We start from the raw sequence: 15,527 nt of genomic DNA, 5'->3' as shown, positions 1-15,527 counted from the left end.
TAAACCTGACAGAATTTTCAATGGATATCTTAAAACACCCTGCTTTCAACACCAGTCCTACCCCCACTATACTTTGGGGTGGGGCCACCAATCTCTGACCTCATTGTATAGAGAAGGGTCCTATTGTCCACCAGTCTGAGCAGCTTGTTGGGTGTGGTCATATTATGAGCCACTGATTTCTTGCCATTGTGGAAAAAGGTGTCAGGAGTCCAGATCTTACTAGCCAGGAGATTGTTCAATGGAAGGATCTTCATGGGTCCATCAAATTTCAGTCTTTCGTCATGCCATGTCTGCTGAAAAAATACATCAATAGTATACTCCTAGGAGCAAAAAGAGAGAGAACAATGTTTCAGTAGCGTTCTGGTGAGGACCCACAGTGCTCTTAGCAGATATCAATTACCTTGAAATATTTCCTCTGATGCAGGGAAGCAGAAGTCTACTAACAGCAGTTACTGGTGAGTAAGGCAAATGATTGTGATTGAGAAGTAATGCCATGACGATTGATAGGTATGGAACTAATATATCTGACAAGACTTTTCTTAGGAAGATCACTGACAACTTCCCCCCACAATCATACAAGCTGACCACAAGACTCTGCCTTAGGAAAGGCAAGAGCTCCCTCCTCTGTGGAGTGATATCTCTGGTAAGGACAAGCTCCTTACTTGCTCTCTACTGCTGAATGATCCCGTATAAATATCAAAGGCCAATAAAACAATCACCATAATGCCAGAACCTTATATTTTAACACACATTTCATCTGAACCTTGAAATAACAATATGTCTGATGGGCTAATATCTTATTATCTTTAATAAATAATGAAATCTTACAGATAAATAAAAACAAACACAAACAGAAAAATGGGTAAATAAACAGAAAATTCATGAAGTGGACAAAAATTGCTAATAAACATGAAGGAAGTATTAGTCTTAACACAAATTAAAATAACAACAAATATGCCAGGTTTTGGTAATAGTAGAATAAATTGTTTGGATACATCTTCCTGTAGCTATTAATTATAAATTCTGAACAACAACTCGGTGTGTGTGCAGAAGTTCATCAAAGAATTTGTATTATCTTTTAATTCAATTTTTCCATGAACTTTTTGAAGTACACCTGTGTGTGTGTATGTGTGTGTGTGTGTGTGTGTGTGTGAGTGAGAGAGAGAGAGAGAGATATGGTACTTCAAAAAGTTTATGGAAAGATTTGTGCTATCTTCTAATTCTATTTTTCCATGAACTTTTTGAAGAACCCTCATATATATATAAATGTACCATACATATGTGTATACATATACACACACATACATACACAACTTGAAAGTAATAGGAAGTGACTGTAAGCAGACAGAAACTTACGGTGAGTTTACCCTTGAAAGATGACAGCAGTAGTGGGTTAGAATTGTGAGTTTGTGGTTTTTCTTTCCTGAAGGTGCTCCCCAAACCTAGAATTCCTGTGGCATATACAACGGTGCTGCTGGCTCAAGGTAGCACAGAATGTGGAATAACAGGGGTGGGAGCCCTGGAAGTAAGAGAGTAACAGAAGGGATGGGCCTCCAAATCTGTGTATAGACTGTGCCCCAAATCCTGGCTGACCACTATACTACACACAAATGCGGAGACCCTGGGGCCCAGTGGAAAAAGAAATGCAGGCAAAAAGAATAGAGTAGTCATCCACTAAATGAAAGAACTGTACTGGGTGATGTTTGTGAGTTGGTTGCTGTATAGACTCTATCCATTAAAAATCAGGTGGCAGAAATCTGAAAACATTAATGTAACATATCAGAACAAAGACACCAAATAGCCAAAACAATGCTGAACAGAAATAAGTAAAGCCAGAGGCATAACATGACCTGACTTCAAATTATACTACAAAGCTATAGTAACCCAAACAGCATAGTACTGGCATATAAATAGACACTCAGACCTATAGAACAGAAAAGAGAACCCAGAAATCAACATACAGACTTACAGCTGACTGATCTTTGACAAAGGCAACAAGAACACACATGGGGAAAAGACTGCCTTTTCAATAAACGGTGCTGGGAAAATTGGACATCCATAAGCAGAAGAATGAAACCAGACCTGCACCTCTCACCATATACCAAAATCAACTCAAAGTAGACTACAGACTTAAGTATAAGACCTGAAACTATAAAACTGTTAATGGAAAACATAGGGGAAACCCTTCAGGAAGTAGGACTGGGCAAAGACTTTATGAATAAGACACCAAAAGCACAAGCCATGAAAGAAAAAATAAATAAATGGGATTATATCAAAGGAAAGAGCTTCTGCTCAGCAAAGAAAACAATCAACAGAGTGAAACAACAACCTACAGGATGGCAGAAAATATCTATAAACTAAACATCTGACAAGGGATTAATATCCAGAATATACAAGGAACTCAAGCAACTATATAGTAAAAAAACAAATAACCTAATTAAAAAATAGGCAAAGGAGCTGAAGATACATTTTTAGAAGGAAGACATATAAATGGCAAACAGGGGTTTTAAAAAAATGCTCTACATTGCTAGTCATCGGGGAAATGCAAATCAAAACTACATCTCACCCCAGTTAGACTGGCCATAAACAAAAAGATTGAATACCAAATGCTGGCAAGGATGTGGAGAGAGGGGGACCATTACACACTGTTGGTTAGGCTGTAAATTAGTACATCCAGTATGGAAAATAGTATGGAGGTTTCTCAAACAACTACAGATAGACCTACCATATGATCCAGCAATCCTCCTTCTAGATATATACCCAAAGGAATAGAAATCATCACGTGGAAGGGATACAAGCACTCCCATGTTCATCACAGCTCCATTTACAATAGATGAGATATGGAACCAACGTAAATGTCCATCAACATATGACTGGATAAGGAAAATGTGGTATATCTACACTATGGAATATTAGTTGGCCAGAAAAAAGAATTAAATACTCCCATTCACAGCAACATGGATGACCTTGGAGAAAATTATGTTTAGTGAAATATGCCAGGCACAGAGGGAAAAATACCACATGTCCCCACTCATAAGTGGAAGCTAAGAGAGAAAGAATGAAAGAAAGAAAGACCACAGTGGTGAGTTGGTCATGCAGAGGGAGAGAGCGTACCTAGGGCTGCTGGGGTGAGAGGAAGGGAAAGGAGATCAGGGAGAGGTTGTGTGGGTGGCAAAGGGAATAACTGCAATCTGTGGTGATGTGCATGCTGATAGTATTTGATCTGATCATGACATCCTGGGCACAGGTGGTGATGGTCAGCTTTGTACCCCATGAATATGCATAATTAATTTTTTTTAAAAAGAAATATGTTGGCCAGTACTAGGCCTTTAAAGAGGAAAACATTATACTAGGCCTTCCTGTCAATACATATGAATTAGCAACCCAAATTTCAGCCCGATGCTTAAAGCTGCATGACCATTAATTCCTCTGTGCCCTTCCAGATAACAGTAGTTATCAATGTAGCTGCCTTCTGAATCCAGCGTTGTCATGAAGGAGTACTCTCTCTTTTACTGCTTTCTTCTAGATCCTATCCCTTCCTCAGGGATAAATTGGGATAATCAAAAAAAGTGGAGTATATTTTAAGGGAGATGTTGAACACACAATGCCTTAGCCAGCTCCAGTATGGTGATATGCCCAAAAAAGCCATCATAGCATTATTTCTCCCACTTAGAGTATGTTCCAAAGACTGTCCAAGCTTTCCACTTAGTGTCCCCAGGGAAACAATGATCATGTTCCACCCATGGTGAGGATGTCAGAGATGTGGTATCTTAACCAGCTCACAACTGTCAATAGCTCCCACAGACAAAACCAAAGTTGATATATAGTTTATCTGTGTCTTTGTGAAAATACCTCAGAAAACGCTCTAGGTTCTACCATCTATCCTCTATTCTTCTTTACTCATTCACTAAATCTATTTTTCTTGCTCTGCTGTTATGGTGTCCATACTGTTGCCTGGTAACTTGTTTCTCACTTTCTACACAGTCTGTACCAGTTGGACTGTCCACTCTCAATTCGAGTTTCACTCCTGGGCATTTTCTCACAGATCTTTCTTGTCTCCACATTCTGAAGCCCACAATTTAGTCATTCTCCACCCAGCTCAGACATCAAGAATTTCAGCCTGAGTTTGAGACACGGGCCCTCAATTTGCGTAGAGAGAAAGAAATCATGATACAGACACCTAAATAAGTAAGCTCTTTAAAAGAATCCTACGAACAGGGACATGAGCTTTAGATAGGCAATGTTCAATTCCAGCTGAGGGAAATAGCTCACATTTATAGTGCTTAATCATATGATAGACTCACATATTTATTACTTCATTTGATTTTCACAATAAACCATTAAGGTAAGTATTTATTCATTAAACAAATATTGAGAACCTGGTATAGGCTAGGCAGTATTTGGCAATTTCACAGTGAATCAAATAGTCAAAAGTCCCCACCTTCCTAAAGCTTTCATTCAACTGGGAGGAAAGCAGACCAGATATAAATAAATTAGAATATAATAGATGCAATAGGGAAGAATAAAGCTGGGAATGAGATATCAAATTTTAAAAAGAATTGTCAGAAAAGGCATCACTGAGAAGGTCTCATTTGAGCAAGAAGAAGCTCATGCAACAATTCAGGTGGTAGATGATGGTGGCTCACACTAAGTTGGTAACAACAGAGGTAGTGAGAACAGGTAAGATTTGGGGATGTTTTGATGGTAGTGCCAACAGAATTTGTTAGTGGATTAAATTTGGAAGCATAAGTCATTTCCTGAGCAGCTAAAGGTATGCTTGTTATCCCCATTTTGCAGCAAAAGGAAGGACATGAAGGCTCAGAAAGGTCAAGTGACTTTTTTGAGGTCAATCAGCTAGAACAAGATGCAATAAAATTGTAAATTAATGTCTTCCAGCCCGTGCTAGAAGACTTCATGGTGGAAATGATATTTAGTTAGCTTTTGAAAAAATATATATTATGTTTATTGGTAGAGAGTTGTGAGGGCATACTAGGCTAAGAGCATAGCCTCAATGAAGCCATAGCTGGGCTTATAAACTGCTAATGGCATTTCTACTAGATGGGAAGACCGAACCAAAGGGAGACCCCGAGGATAAATGCTAAAGCTGTCAAAGCAGAGGAAGGGAAAGATGAATGACTCAGAATAGACAACCACTATGGAAAACAGTATGGAGGTTTTTCAAACAACTACAGATAGATCTTCCATACGATCCAGCAATCCCACTTCTGGGTATATACCCAGAGGAATGGAAATCATCATGTCAAAGGGATACCTGCACTCCCATGTTCATCACAGTACTGTTTACAATAGCCAAGATGTGGAACCAACCTAAATGCCCATCAATGGATGACTGGATAAGGAAACTGTGGTATATATGCACCATGGAATACTACTCTGCCATAAAAAAGAATGAAATTCTCCCATTTGCAACAACATGGATGAGCCTGGAGAAACTTATGTTGAGTGAAATAAGCACAGCACAGAGGGATAAATACCCCATATTCACACTCATAACTGGGAGCTAAGAGAGAAAGAAGGAAGGAAGGAAAGACCACAGTGTTGCGTTGGACTTGCAGAGGGAGAGAACAGACCTAGGGATACAAAGTGGGGTGGGGGAAAGGGAGAGGGGGAGGGAGGGTGGGCATAATTGGGTGGGGGACATGGGGTACAAACACAATTTATGGTAATGGGCATGCTGCCAATATGGATCTGGCCTTCACCTCTTCAGCTCGAGGAGTGACAATCAACTCTGTATCTCATGAATATTCATAACCAATAAAAATAGAAGACTGTCATTATGCTGACGTTCTGCCTCCTTCTTCCCCAGACTGACACATATTGTAGTTTCACTGCCCTGTCCACACCTGCCCTCAGGATAAGAATGGATCAGAGCTTCTCTCTCACCTGTTCATCTTGAGTGGTGGTTCTCTAGGCCTGATCTATTCTCCTCAGGCAGAAGCCCATGTGGCAGTACTGCAATGACCAAGAGATGACAAGATGTTTCCAAGGACCCTCCAAAGGGAAATGTGAAAACAGCTTTCATTCACCACATTGGCGGTGGAGCTAAACTCTTGCAACCTACTGATTGAAGTTCTAAAGTTACCCAGGAGGAAACATTTATAGATTAGAGTTTTAAAAATTAAACAATGAGGCTGTAGGAAACTGCACTACTAAAGCCCAGAGAAACAACATGGAACAGCAGTGCTTTACCACCTCCCGTGACTCAGAGGGTCAGGCCACACCCTTTACCTGGATCACCAGGCCCTCCAGGCCAGCATCTCTAGACCCCAGTCTCCTGCCCTCTGTTCCAGGGCCCTGAGCTATTCTGTTCCTTTTCTCTCGCCTGAACGTTTGCTTGTGTTTATCCTGCTGCTTGGAGTAAACTGCCTCTCTGACCCTACCCAGCCCCACTCCCCCAGCCTACTGAATTCCTCCTCATAGGTCAGATCAAAGTGAAAACACTCTCTCCTCCTCCAGGAAATCTTCCTTAACCACTGCCCACCCGAGCCCAAGGATGACGTGATACATTATATGCGCCTGCAGTTGCCTGTATTTTTCCTTCTCAGTGCAATTGTAATGACTAGCTCAACTTCTCACAGCAAATTTTCAGCTCTGTGAGGTCAGGCACACTTTACATCTTGGTCAGCACTCTATTCCAGAGCCTAGACAGACGTGTGGCACACAGCAACCAGTTCTTTAAATCTGGCTGCAAAGTATGAATGAGGGCAAGAGCAAGTGTCTCAGCATCTGAATGCTGCTCCTAACTCCCCTATGTGGTCAGATCTATAAGGGCAGAGGGAGGGCAGAAGAGTGGGCCTGCCCAGAACCCATCCAAACTCAGATGGCCTCTGGCCAAGCTGGCCCCACCCTCTCCTTAAACCCCCCTAACCCCTCATCTGTATGCAGTTCACCTCCACTCGTATATGGGGCTCTTTGGAATCCATGACCTTGGCAAGGTTTTCTGTGCCTTTCTTTCCTCATGTGTGAAATGGCGAATAACAATACCCACTGGACAGCTCAGTTGTGTGGATTCAAGAGGTTAATAGCTGAAATGTGTATACCCCCATGCCTGACACAGAGCAGGCATTCAGCAAGTTAGGATTTATTATTTGTGTATTTGCTGTTTGTGAGTCTCACCCAGTAAACTAACCTGTGAGCTCCGGAAAGACCTAGTCTGTGCTGGTATTTTCAACACAATGCCTGGGTCCACTACCCCGCCCTTCTACTCTATGCCTAAACCACCTTACTAGTGGAATCCACTGTCCCCCCACTTCTCACCTGCTCCCATGCAGCCAAGCTCAGCTGGACACAACACACAACGCTGCCCCAGGGTCTTATTTAGATTCATGACCCCCGAAACTGACATGGGCATTTTATTCTCTTTAACGATCTTCCTACAGTTTCTGATCCAATCGTGCTTTTTCTCTCCAAGCTGATTGTTTTCTCACTTTCCCCCCATCCTTCCCCACCTCCCACCTCATTGAACTATGTGATAAACTGATGCTTGTATGCATGTGCCTATGTGTGAGCATGTGTGTGCACAAGTATATGATCTTTGAGGACATACTGCATAGTGAGAGGGATATTCACATGCTACGTGGTGTCACCTGCTGTCAAGAAGAGCCTGTACAATTCTGTAAGATTTTTTATGGAGAGATGGTTTTACCAAATTTCTTGTCTGTCTTAAAAAAAAGCCTCAGTTGTCCCTGATGTGTTGGGAAGACTCTGGGAAGTGGTTCAGGAATGAGCTTGTGACAAACTGGCTCATGACACTGTGCTTTTACAATGGATTCGTTAATGCAGAATGTGTTGAGTGAAAGTTCTGGAAGCATTTTAATGTTATGTTTTGTTTTGTTTTTACTACATTCAGAAACACATCTCTGGTGTATATGGGTTTTCTCTCATCATTAGAGTCTTGGGCAGTTATAACTATTATTATTGTTGTTTTTTATTGATATATATTTACATATCTTAAAATGTACCCTTTAAAAGTGTACAGTACAGGGGTTTTTAGTATAGTCACACTTTTGGGCAAACATCTTCACTACCTAAGTCCACAATATTTCCATCACCCAACAAGAAACCCAGGTCCTATTAGCAATCACTCCAAATGTCCCCCGCCCCACCATCTGCTCACCCCCTGAATTCATGAGATGTACTTAAGTAGTAGCTAAGTAGTTCAGTAGTTAAGTTTTGGAGGAGTAAAATGTTGTATATATTATATGTGGACTTTTAACTGCATGGGGAGTTGGCACCACTAACCCCAGTGTTGTCGAACGCTCAACTATACTTTTTTTCTCTAAGGATTTGCCTATTCTGGACATTTCATATAAATGGAATCATGGGACATGTGGCTTTTTACATCTTGTTTCTTAACTTAAGCATAATGTTGTCAGAGTTTATCCATGCTGTTGCATGTCTCAGCACTTTATTCCTTTATATGGCTACATTATTCATGACAGTCAAAAAGTAGAAACAGTTTACAAAACATACGTTTTCAATTCTTTTGAGAATGGAATTGCTGGGTCATATGAGAACTCATGCTTAAGTACTTGAGGAAATGCCAACCTGTGTTCCCCAGTAGCGTCATTATTTTATCTCAGCAATGTATGAGATCTCCATTTTCTTCATATCCTCACTAACACTTATTTTCTTTTTCTTTCTTAATGTATTTTTTATTTTCTTTTTCTCTCTCTCTTTTTTTTTTTTTGATCATTGCCATCTTAGTGGATGTGAAGCAGTATTGCATTGTGTAATAAACATTTGCATTTCTCAGAAGACTCATTATGTTGAGCTTTTTATGTGCTTGGTCATTTCTTTACATTATATGAATAAATGTCTATTCAAATTTTTTTGCCCAATTTTAATTTTTTTGTATTTTAATTGTTGAGTTTTATTTTTATTTCATTTATTTAGTTAGTTAGTAATTTTAGTTTTGGCTTTTATTAGATTGCAAGTGATTAAATGTTTTTTACACTTGAAAACACCTTTTGTTTACAATTTTCTGCCATCCAGGGCTTGCAAAGTAATAGACAGAACTCATAAAGAAGAGTAGATTTGCATGAATAAAAGCTTTTCTTTTTTTCTATAAGCAGAGTGATAACGAAGGACCGTTAGAAAAAGTACACGGACCATAGATTTTTTCATGTAGATGTTGTGTTGGTCATCCAATATGAAAGTATATTTCAAAAACTACCCGGGACATCAAGAAAGCCTTTAGTTTAAAGCATTAGTGTTCTGCACCCTTCAGTCTCAATTCCTTTGTCCCTACCCCTTGTCTTCCCCCTTACCTGTGTTTCCTTCTGGCTCCCTCTCCCAGACTTTTTCAAAATGAAAAAACACAGGGGTGAAGTTCTTTCCAGGTGTCCTCCACCATCAGGGAGGTCTGAAAGCGCTTGCTGAAAGTTTAATAGTTTTCAAAGCAGCATAGGCTCTATTCTGGATTTTTTTTAAAGATTTGCCCTCATAATAATTATTGGGGTTTTTTAAATATTTTTTTTATTTTTTCCCAGCATTTTTTTTATATTATCAATACACAATGTGGTATTTCTCTTTCTGTGCCTGAGATATTTCACTAAATACATTTTTTTCTAAGTCCATCCATGTTGTTGCAAATGGTAATATTTCATTCTTTTTTATAGCAGAGTAGTATTCCATTGTGTAGATGTACCACAGTTTCCTTATCCACTCATCTGATGATGGACATTTGGGCTGGTTCCAACTCTTGGCTGTTGTAAATAGTGCTGTAATAAACATGTGAGTGCAGGTATCCCTTTGACATGATTTCCATTCCTCTGGGTATATTTCCAGCAGTAGAATAGTTGGATCAGATGGTAGATCTATCTGTAATTGTTTGAGGAACCTCCAAACAATTTTCCATAAAGGCTGCACCATTTTGCAGTCCCACTAACAGTGTAGGAGGGTACCTTTTTCTCTGCAACTTTGTCAGCATTTACCAATCTCAGTCTTTTGATTTTAGCCATCCTAACTGGAGTGAGATGGTATCTCAGTGTGGTTTTGATTTGTATTTCCCAAATGCTGAGTGATGCTGAGAATTTTTTCATATGTCTACTGACCATTTATATATCTTCCTTTGAGAAATATCTATTCAGCTCCTTTGCCCATTTTTAAATTGGATTACTTGGGTTTTTTTGCTGTAAAGTTGCTTTACTTCCTTGTATATTCTGGATATTAACCCTTTGTCTGATGTATCTTTTGCAAATATTTCCTCCTACTCTGTTGGTTGTCTTTTAACTCTGTTAGCTGTTTCTTTCGCTGTGCAGAAGCTTTTTACTTTGATATAATTGATTTGTTTATTTTTCCTTTGGTTGCACATGCTTCTGAGGTCATATTCTTGATGTCTGTGCCCAATCCTACTTCCTGGGGTGTTTCCCCTATATTTTCTTTAAGGAGTTTTATTGTTTCAGGGTGTATATTTAATTCTTTAATCCATTTTGAGTTGATTTTGGTATATGATGAGAGCTATGGTCTAGTTTCATTCTCCAGCATGTGGATATCCAATTTTCCCAGCACCATTTGCTGAAGAGGTACTCTCTTCCCCAGTGTGTAGACTTGGTGCTTTCATCAAAGATCAGATGCTGTAGGTGCATGGGTTGATATCTAGATTCTCTATTCTATTCCATTGATCTGTGTGTCTGTTTTTATGCCAGCACCATACTGTTTTGGTTATTATAGCTTTGTAGTACAGTTTAAAGTCAAGTGGTGTTATGCCTCCAGCTTCATATTTTTTTTGCTCAGAATCACTTTGGCTATTTGTGGTCTTTTGTTATTCCATATAAATCTTAGGATAGTATTTTTTCCAATTCAGAGAAAAATGTCATTGGAATTTTGATGTGGATTGCATTGAATTGTAGATCACTTTGGGTAGTATAGACATTTTCACAATGTTAATTCTTCCAGTCCAAGTGCATAGGATAACTTTCCATCTTCTAGTGTCCTCTTTAATTTCTCTCAGCAGTGGTTTGTAGTTCTCATTATGGAGATTTTTCACATCCTTGGTTAACTTTTTTCGTAAGTATTTTATTTTTTTTGGTGGCTATTGTAAATGGGCTAGCTTTCTGGGTTTCTTTTTCTGCATATTCACTGCTGGAGTATAGAAATGCTATTGAATTTTTTGTTTTTTTTTCATTTGCTTGTTTGTTTGTTTTGTATCCTGCAATTTTGCTGAAATCATTTATCAACTCTAAGAGTTTTTTTGTAGAGGCTTTAGGCTGTTTGATTTATAGGATCATGTCATCTGCGAACAGAGACAGTTTGGCTTCATCTTTTCCAATCTGGATGCCCTTTATGTCCTTCTCTTCTCTGATTGCTCTGGCTAGTACTTCCAACACTATGTTGCATAGGAGTGGTGAAAGTGGGCATCCTTGTCTAGTTCCTGTTCAGGATCATATTGGCAGTGGGCTTATCATATATGGCTTTATTTATGTTCAGATACTTTCTGTCTATACCTGACTTGTAGAGAGTCTTTATCATGAACGAATGTTGAATTTTGTCAAATGCTTCTCTGGCGTATATAGAGATGATCATATGGAATTTGTCTTTGATTTTATTGATGTGCTGTATCACATTTATTGCTTTGCATATGTTGAACCAACCTCGCATCCCTGGGATGTATCCCACTTGATCATGGTATAGAATTTTCTGCATGTGTTGCTGTATTCTCATAGCTAGTATTTTACTGAGGATTTTTGCATCTATATTTATCAAGAACATTGTCCTGTGGCTTTCTTTTTTAATTGTATCTTTGGTTTTGGTATCAGGGTGATGTTTGCTTCACAGAATGAGTTTGGGAGAATGGCCTCTGTTTCAATATTTGGAATAGTTTGTAGAGAACTGGTATCCATTCCTCTTTGAAGGTTCGGTAGAAATGGGGTTTTCATTGCTGGGAGCCTTCTGATAACAGCTTCAATCTTTTATTATTATTGGTCTGTTCAGATTTTCTACATCATCTTGGATCAGTTTTGGTAGTTTGTGTGTGTCCAGAAATTTATCCATTTCCTCCAGATTTTCAAATTTCTTGGCATATAGTTGTTTATAGTAGTCTCTAATGATTTCTTGTATTTCTCAGGTATCAGTTGTAATATCACCTTTTCATTCCTAATTTTTGTTGTTTGGGTCTTCTCTCTTCATTTTTTAATTAGCCTTGATAATGGTTTGTCAGTTTTAGTTATCTTTTCAAAAAACCAACTTTTTGATTCAGTGATCTTTTGTATTGTTTTGGGGGTTTCTATTTCATTAAGTTCTGCTCAGATCTTGATTTTTTCTGTCTGTTAACTTTGGGTTTAGATCGTTCTTGTTTTTCTAGTTCTTTAAAGTGAAGTGTTAGGTTGTTTACTTGCCATCTTTCCATTCTTCTGAAGTAAGCATTTAATGCGATGAATTTCCCCCTTAGTAGTGCTTTTGCAGTATCCCACAGGTTTTTGAATGATGTGTCACTAATTTCATTAGTTTCAATAATTTTTTATTACCTTTTTAATTTCTTTTTGGACCCATATGTCATTAAGTAGAATGCTGTTTAATTTCCAGGTGTTTGTATAGTTTCCAGAGTTTTGTTTGTTATTGATTTCTAATTTTAATCCATTGTGATCTGAAAAAATACATGGAATAATTCCATTTTTTTTTAATTTGTTGAGACTTGTTTTGTGATGTAATAGGTGATCTATCCTGGAGAATGTTCCATGTGCTGATAAGAATGAATATTCTGAAGTTGTTGGATGCAGTCTTCTATAGATATCTGCCAAATCCTATTGGTCCAAAGTGTTGTTTAGATCTTGTGTTTCTCTGCTGATTCTTTGCCTAGATGATCTGTCCAATATTGAGAGGGGGTGTTCAGGTATCCTGCTATTATATTATTAGTTTGTATCTCATTCTTTAGGTCTAATAGTGTTTGCTTTATAAATCTGGCTGCTCCGACATTGGGTGCATATATATTTATGATTCTTATGTCTTCTTGATGGATAAATCCTTTTATGATAATATAGTGGACTTCTTTATTTCTTTCTTTGGTTTTTGGTGTAATGTTTATTTTATCAGATGTAAGATTAGCTACTCCAGGTCGTTTTTCATTTCTATTGGCACGGTATATCTGTTTCCTTCCTTTCACTCTTAGTCTATGTGTGACTTTACAGGTGAGGTGAGTCTCTTGAAGGCAGCATAAAGGTGGGACCACCTTTTTAATCCCGTCAGTCAGTCTGTGTCTTTTGAGTGGGGAGTTTGGTCCTTTTACATTAAGATTTATTATTGAAAGGGGTTGATTAACTCCTCCCATTTTAGTGATTTTTGTTCAGATGTCTTAAGTATCTTTTGTTCCTTTCTTTCTGATTTACTGTTTGTCCTCTATATTTGTTGATTTCTTGGGGTGGTAGATAAGATTTTTCTCTCTATTGTTAGCATTTTTATTTTACTAGTGGATTTCGCATTTTCTTGATTATTTATAGCAGTGGTGGTTGTCTTTCTGGTACCAAACCCAGTACTCCCTTGAGAATTTCTTGTGAGGCTCATCCTGTGGTAGTGAACTCCCACAGTTTTTATTTGTCTAAGAAATATGCTATTTGTCCTTCATTTCAGAAGGATAATCTTGCTGAGTAATGTATTCTTGGATGGTGTTTTAGTCTGTTTTGTGTGGCTATAACAGAAATACCTGAGACTGGGTAATTTAAAAGGAAAAGACGTTTATTTGACTTATGATTCTGGGACAGCTGCATCTGGCATGGGCCTCAGGCTGCTTCTACTCATGGCGGAAAGTGGCAGGCAGCCGGCGGGTACAAGCAGATCACATGGCAAGAAGAAGCAAGAGAGAGAGAGAGGAGGTGCCAGGCTCTTTTTAAGTAACAGAGTGAGAACTCACTCATTAATCCCCCCTCCCCCAGGAAGAGCATTAATCCATTCATGAGGGATCCGCCCCCATGATTAAATCAGTTTCCAACACTGCCATATTGGGGATCAAATTTCCACATTAGTTTTGGAGGGGACAACACATCCAAACTCCATCAACTGGCAATTTTTGTCTTTTAGTATTTTGAATATTTCATCCTATTCTTTTCTGGCTTTTAGAGTTTGTGATGAAAAGTCTGATGTTAGTCTGATTGGGGTTCCCTTATAAGTGACTCATGCAGCTTTAAAAGATTCTCTCTTTGTCTTTGAGTTTTGCCAATTTGACTATAACATGTCTTGGAGAGGACCTTTTTGGGTTGAATATGCTTGGGGATCTTTGAGCCTCTTGAATCTGAAGATCTGTGTCTTTCCCTATACCTGGGAAGTTTTCTGCCATTATTCCATTGAATATGTTTTCAATGCAATTTCCTTTTCTTCCCCTCCTGGCATAACCATGATTTGGATATTTGAGCACTTAAGGTTTTCTGTTACCTCTCTTTGATTTTCTTCAATGTTTTTAATTCTTTTTTCTTTCTTTCTTTCTTTCTTTTTTTTTCTTTTTTTTTTTTTTTTTTTGGCCGCCTGTGTTATTTCAAAGAGCCCATTCTTCAAGGTCAGAAATTCTGTCTTCTGCTTGTTCTGGCCTGTTGGTTACACTCTCTGTTGTATTTTTTATTTCATTGAATGAATTCTTCAGTTCCACAAGCTCTGCCACATTCTTTTTCAGGGCATTGATCTCTTTGTACATTTCTTCTTTCAGGTCCTGTATACTTTTTCTCATTTCATTGTGCTGTCTAACTGAGTTTTCTTGTATCTCATTTAGTTTCCTTAGAATTGTTGCTCTAAATTCCTTGTCAGTCATTTCAGGGACTTCTTGTTCTATAGGATCTAGATCTTGAGAGATATTATTGCCCTTTGGTGGTGTTGTACTTTCTTGAGTTTTTAACATTTCTGGTATCTCTCCTTTGTTGTTCAGTCATTGTGGCAGGGGATTTCATGGTCCACTCGTTCAACCCTAATGTTTGGCTAGGATCCTGCAGGGACTGCCCATTTAGCATAGCTGCCTTGGTGCCTGTGGGCTGGAGGCTTGGGCCTCTCAGGGCTGTGGGAACTGGCCTGGACTGGGAATCCCACAGCGGGGCCTACCTGTTCTCACTTGGGTGGCTCAGGGCCCTGTGGGCCTGGAGGCTTTAGGGCCTCTCTGGGCAGCGTGCACTGGCTGGGATGGGAGTCCTGCGGTGGCACCTACATGCACTGGTGCAGGTGCCTTGGGGTGCGTGGGACCGGAAGCTCTCAGGCCTCTCTGGGGGCCTCTCATTGGGTGGTGCACATGGGCCTGGGCTGAGATTCCTGTGGTGGTGCCTACCTGCTCTGGTGCAGAAACCTTGGGGTGCATGAGCCCGGCAGCTCTCAGGCCTCTCTGGGGGCCTCTCTCTGGGTGGTGTGCACTGGCCTGGGCTGGGATTCCCATGACAATGCCTACCTTCTCCAGCGCCGGTGCTTTGGGCCACGTGGGCCCGGCAGCTCTTGGGCCTCCCTTGAGGCCTCTGTCTGGGTGGCATGCACTGGCCTTTGCTGGTATTCCCAGGGCATCACCTACCTGCTCTGGCACAGGTACCTTGACGTGCATGGGC

The 15,527-nt window shown here is 39.5% G+C and overlaps 1 protein-coding gene across 1 annotated transcript in view; it reads right to left on the bottom strand.

Moving 5' to 3' along the window:
• Window positions 1-2,813, bottom strand: part of LOC134368539 (gamma-aminobutyric acid receptor subunit alpha-3-like) — a 217,567-nt gene extending 214,754 nt beyond the window's left edge. Inside the window, exons 1-2 of the mRNA XM_063084975.1 lie at window positions 2,802-2,813; window positions 100-320 (exon numbers count right to left, since the gene is read on the bottom strand). Coding sequence (XP_062941045.1) covers window positions 100-320; window positions 2,802-2,813 — 233 coding nt within the window. The remainder of the gene's footprint in view (window positions 1-99; window positions 321-2,801) is intronic.
• Between the last annotated feature and the right edge of the window lie 12,714 nt (window positions 2,814-15,527).

This window comes from Cynocephalus volans, chromosome X (assembly GCF_027409185.1).
Source record: "Cynocephalus volans isolate mCynVol1 chromosome X, mCynVol1.pri, whole genome shotgun sequence".
Classification (NCBI taxonomy): Eukaryota; Metazoa; Chordata; class Mammalia; order Dermoptera; family Cynocephalidae; genus Cynocephalus; species Cynocephalus volans.
Note: the sequence above shows the minus strand (reverse complement) of the source record. Positions and strands in the feature narration are given on the sequence as shown.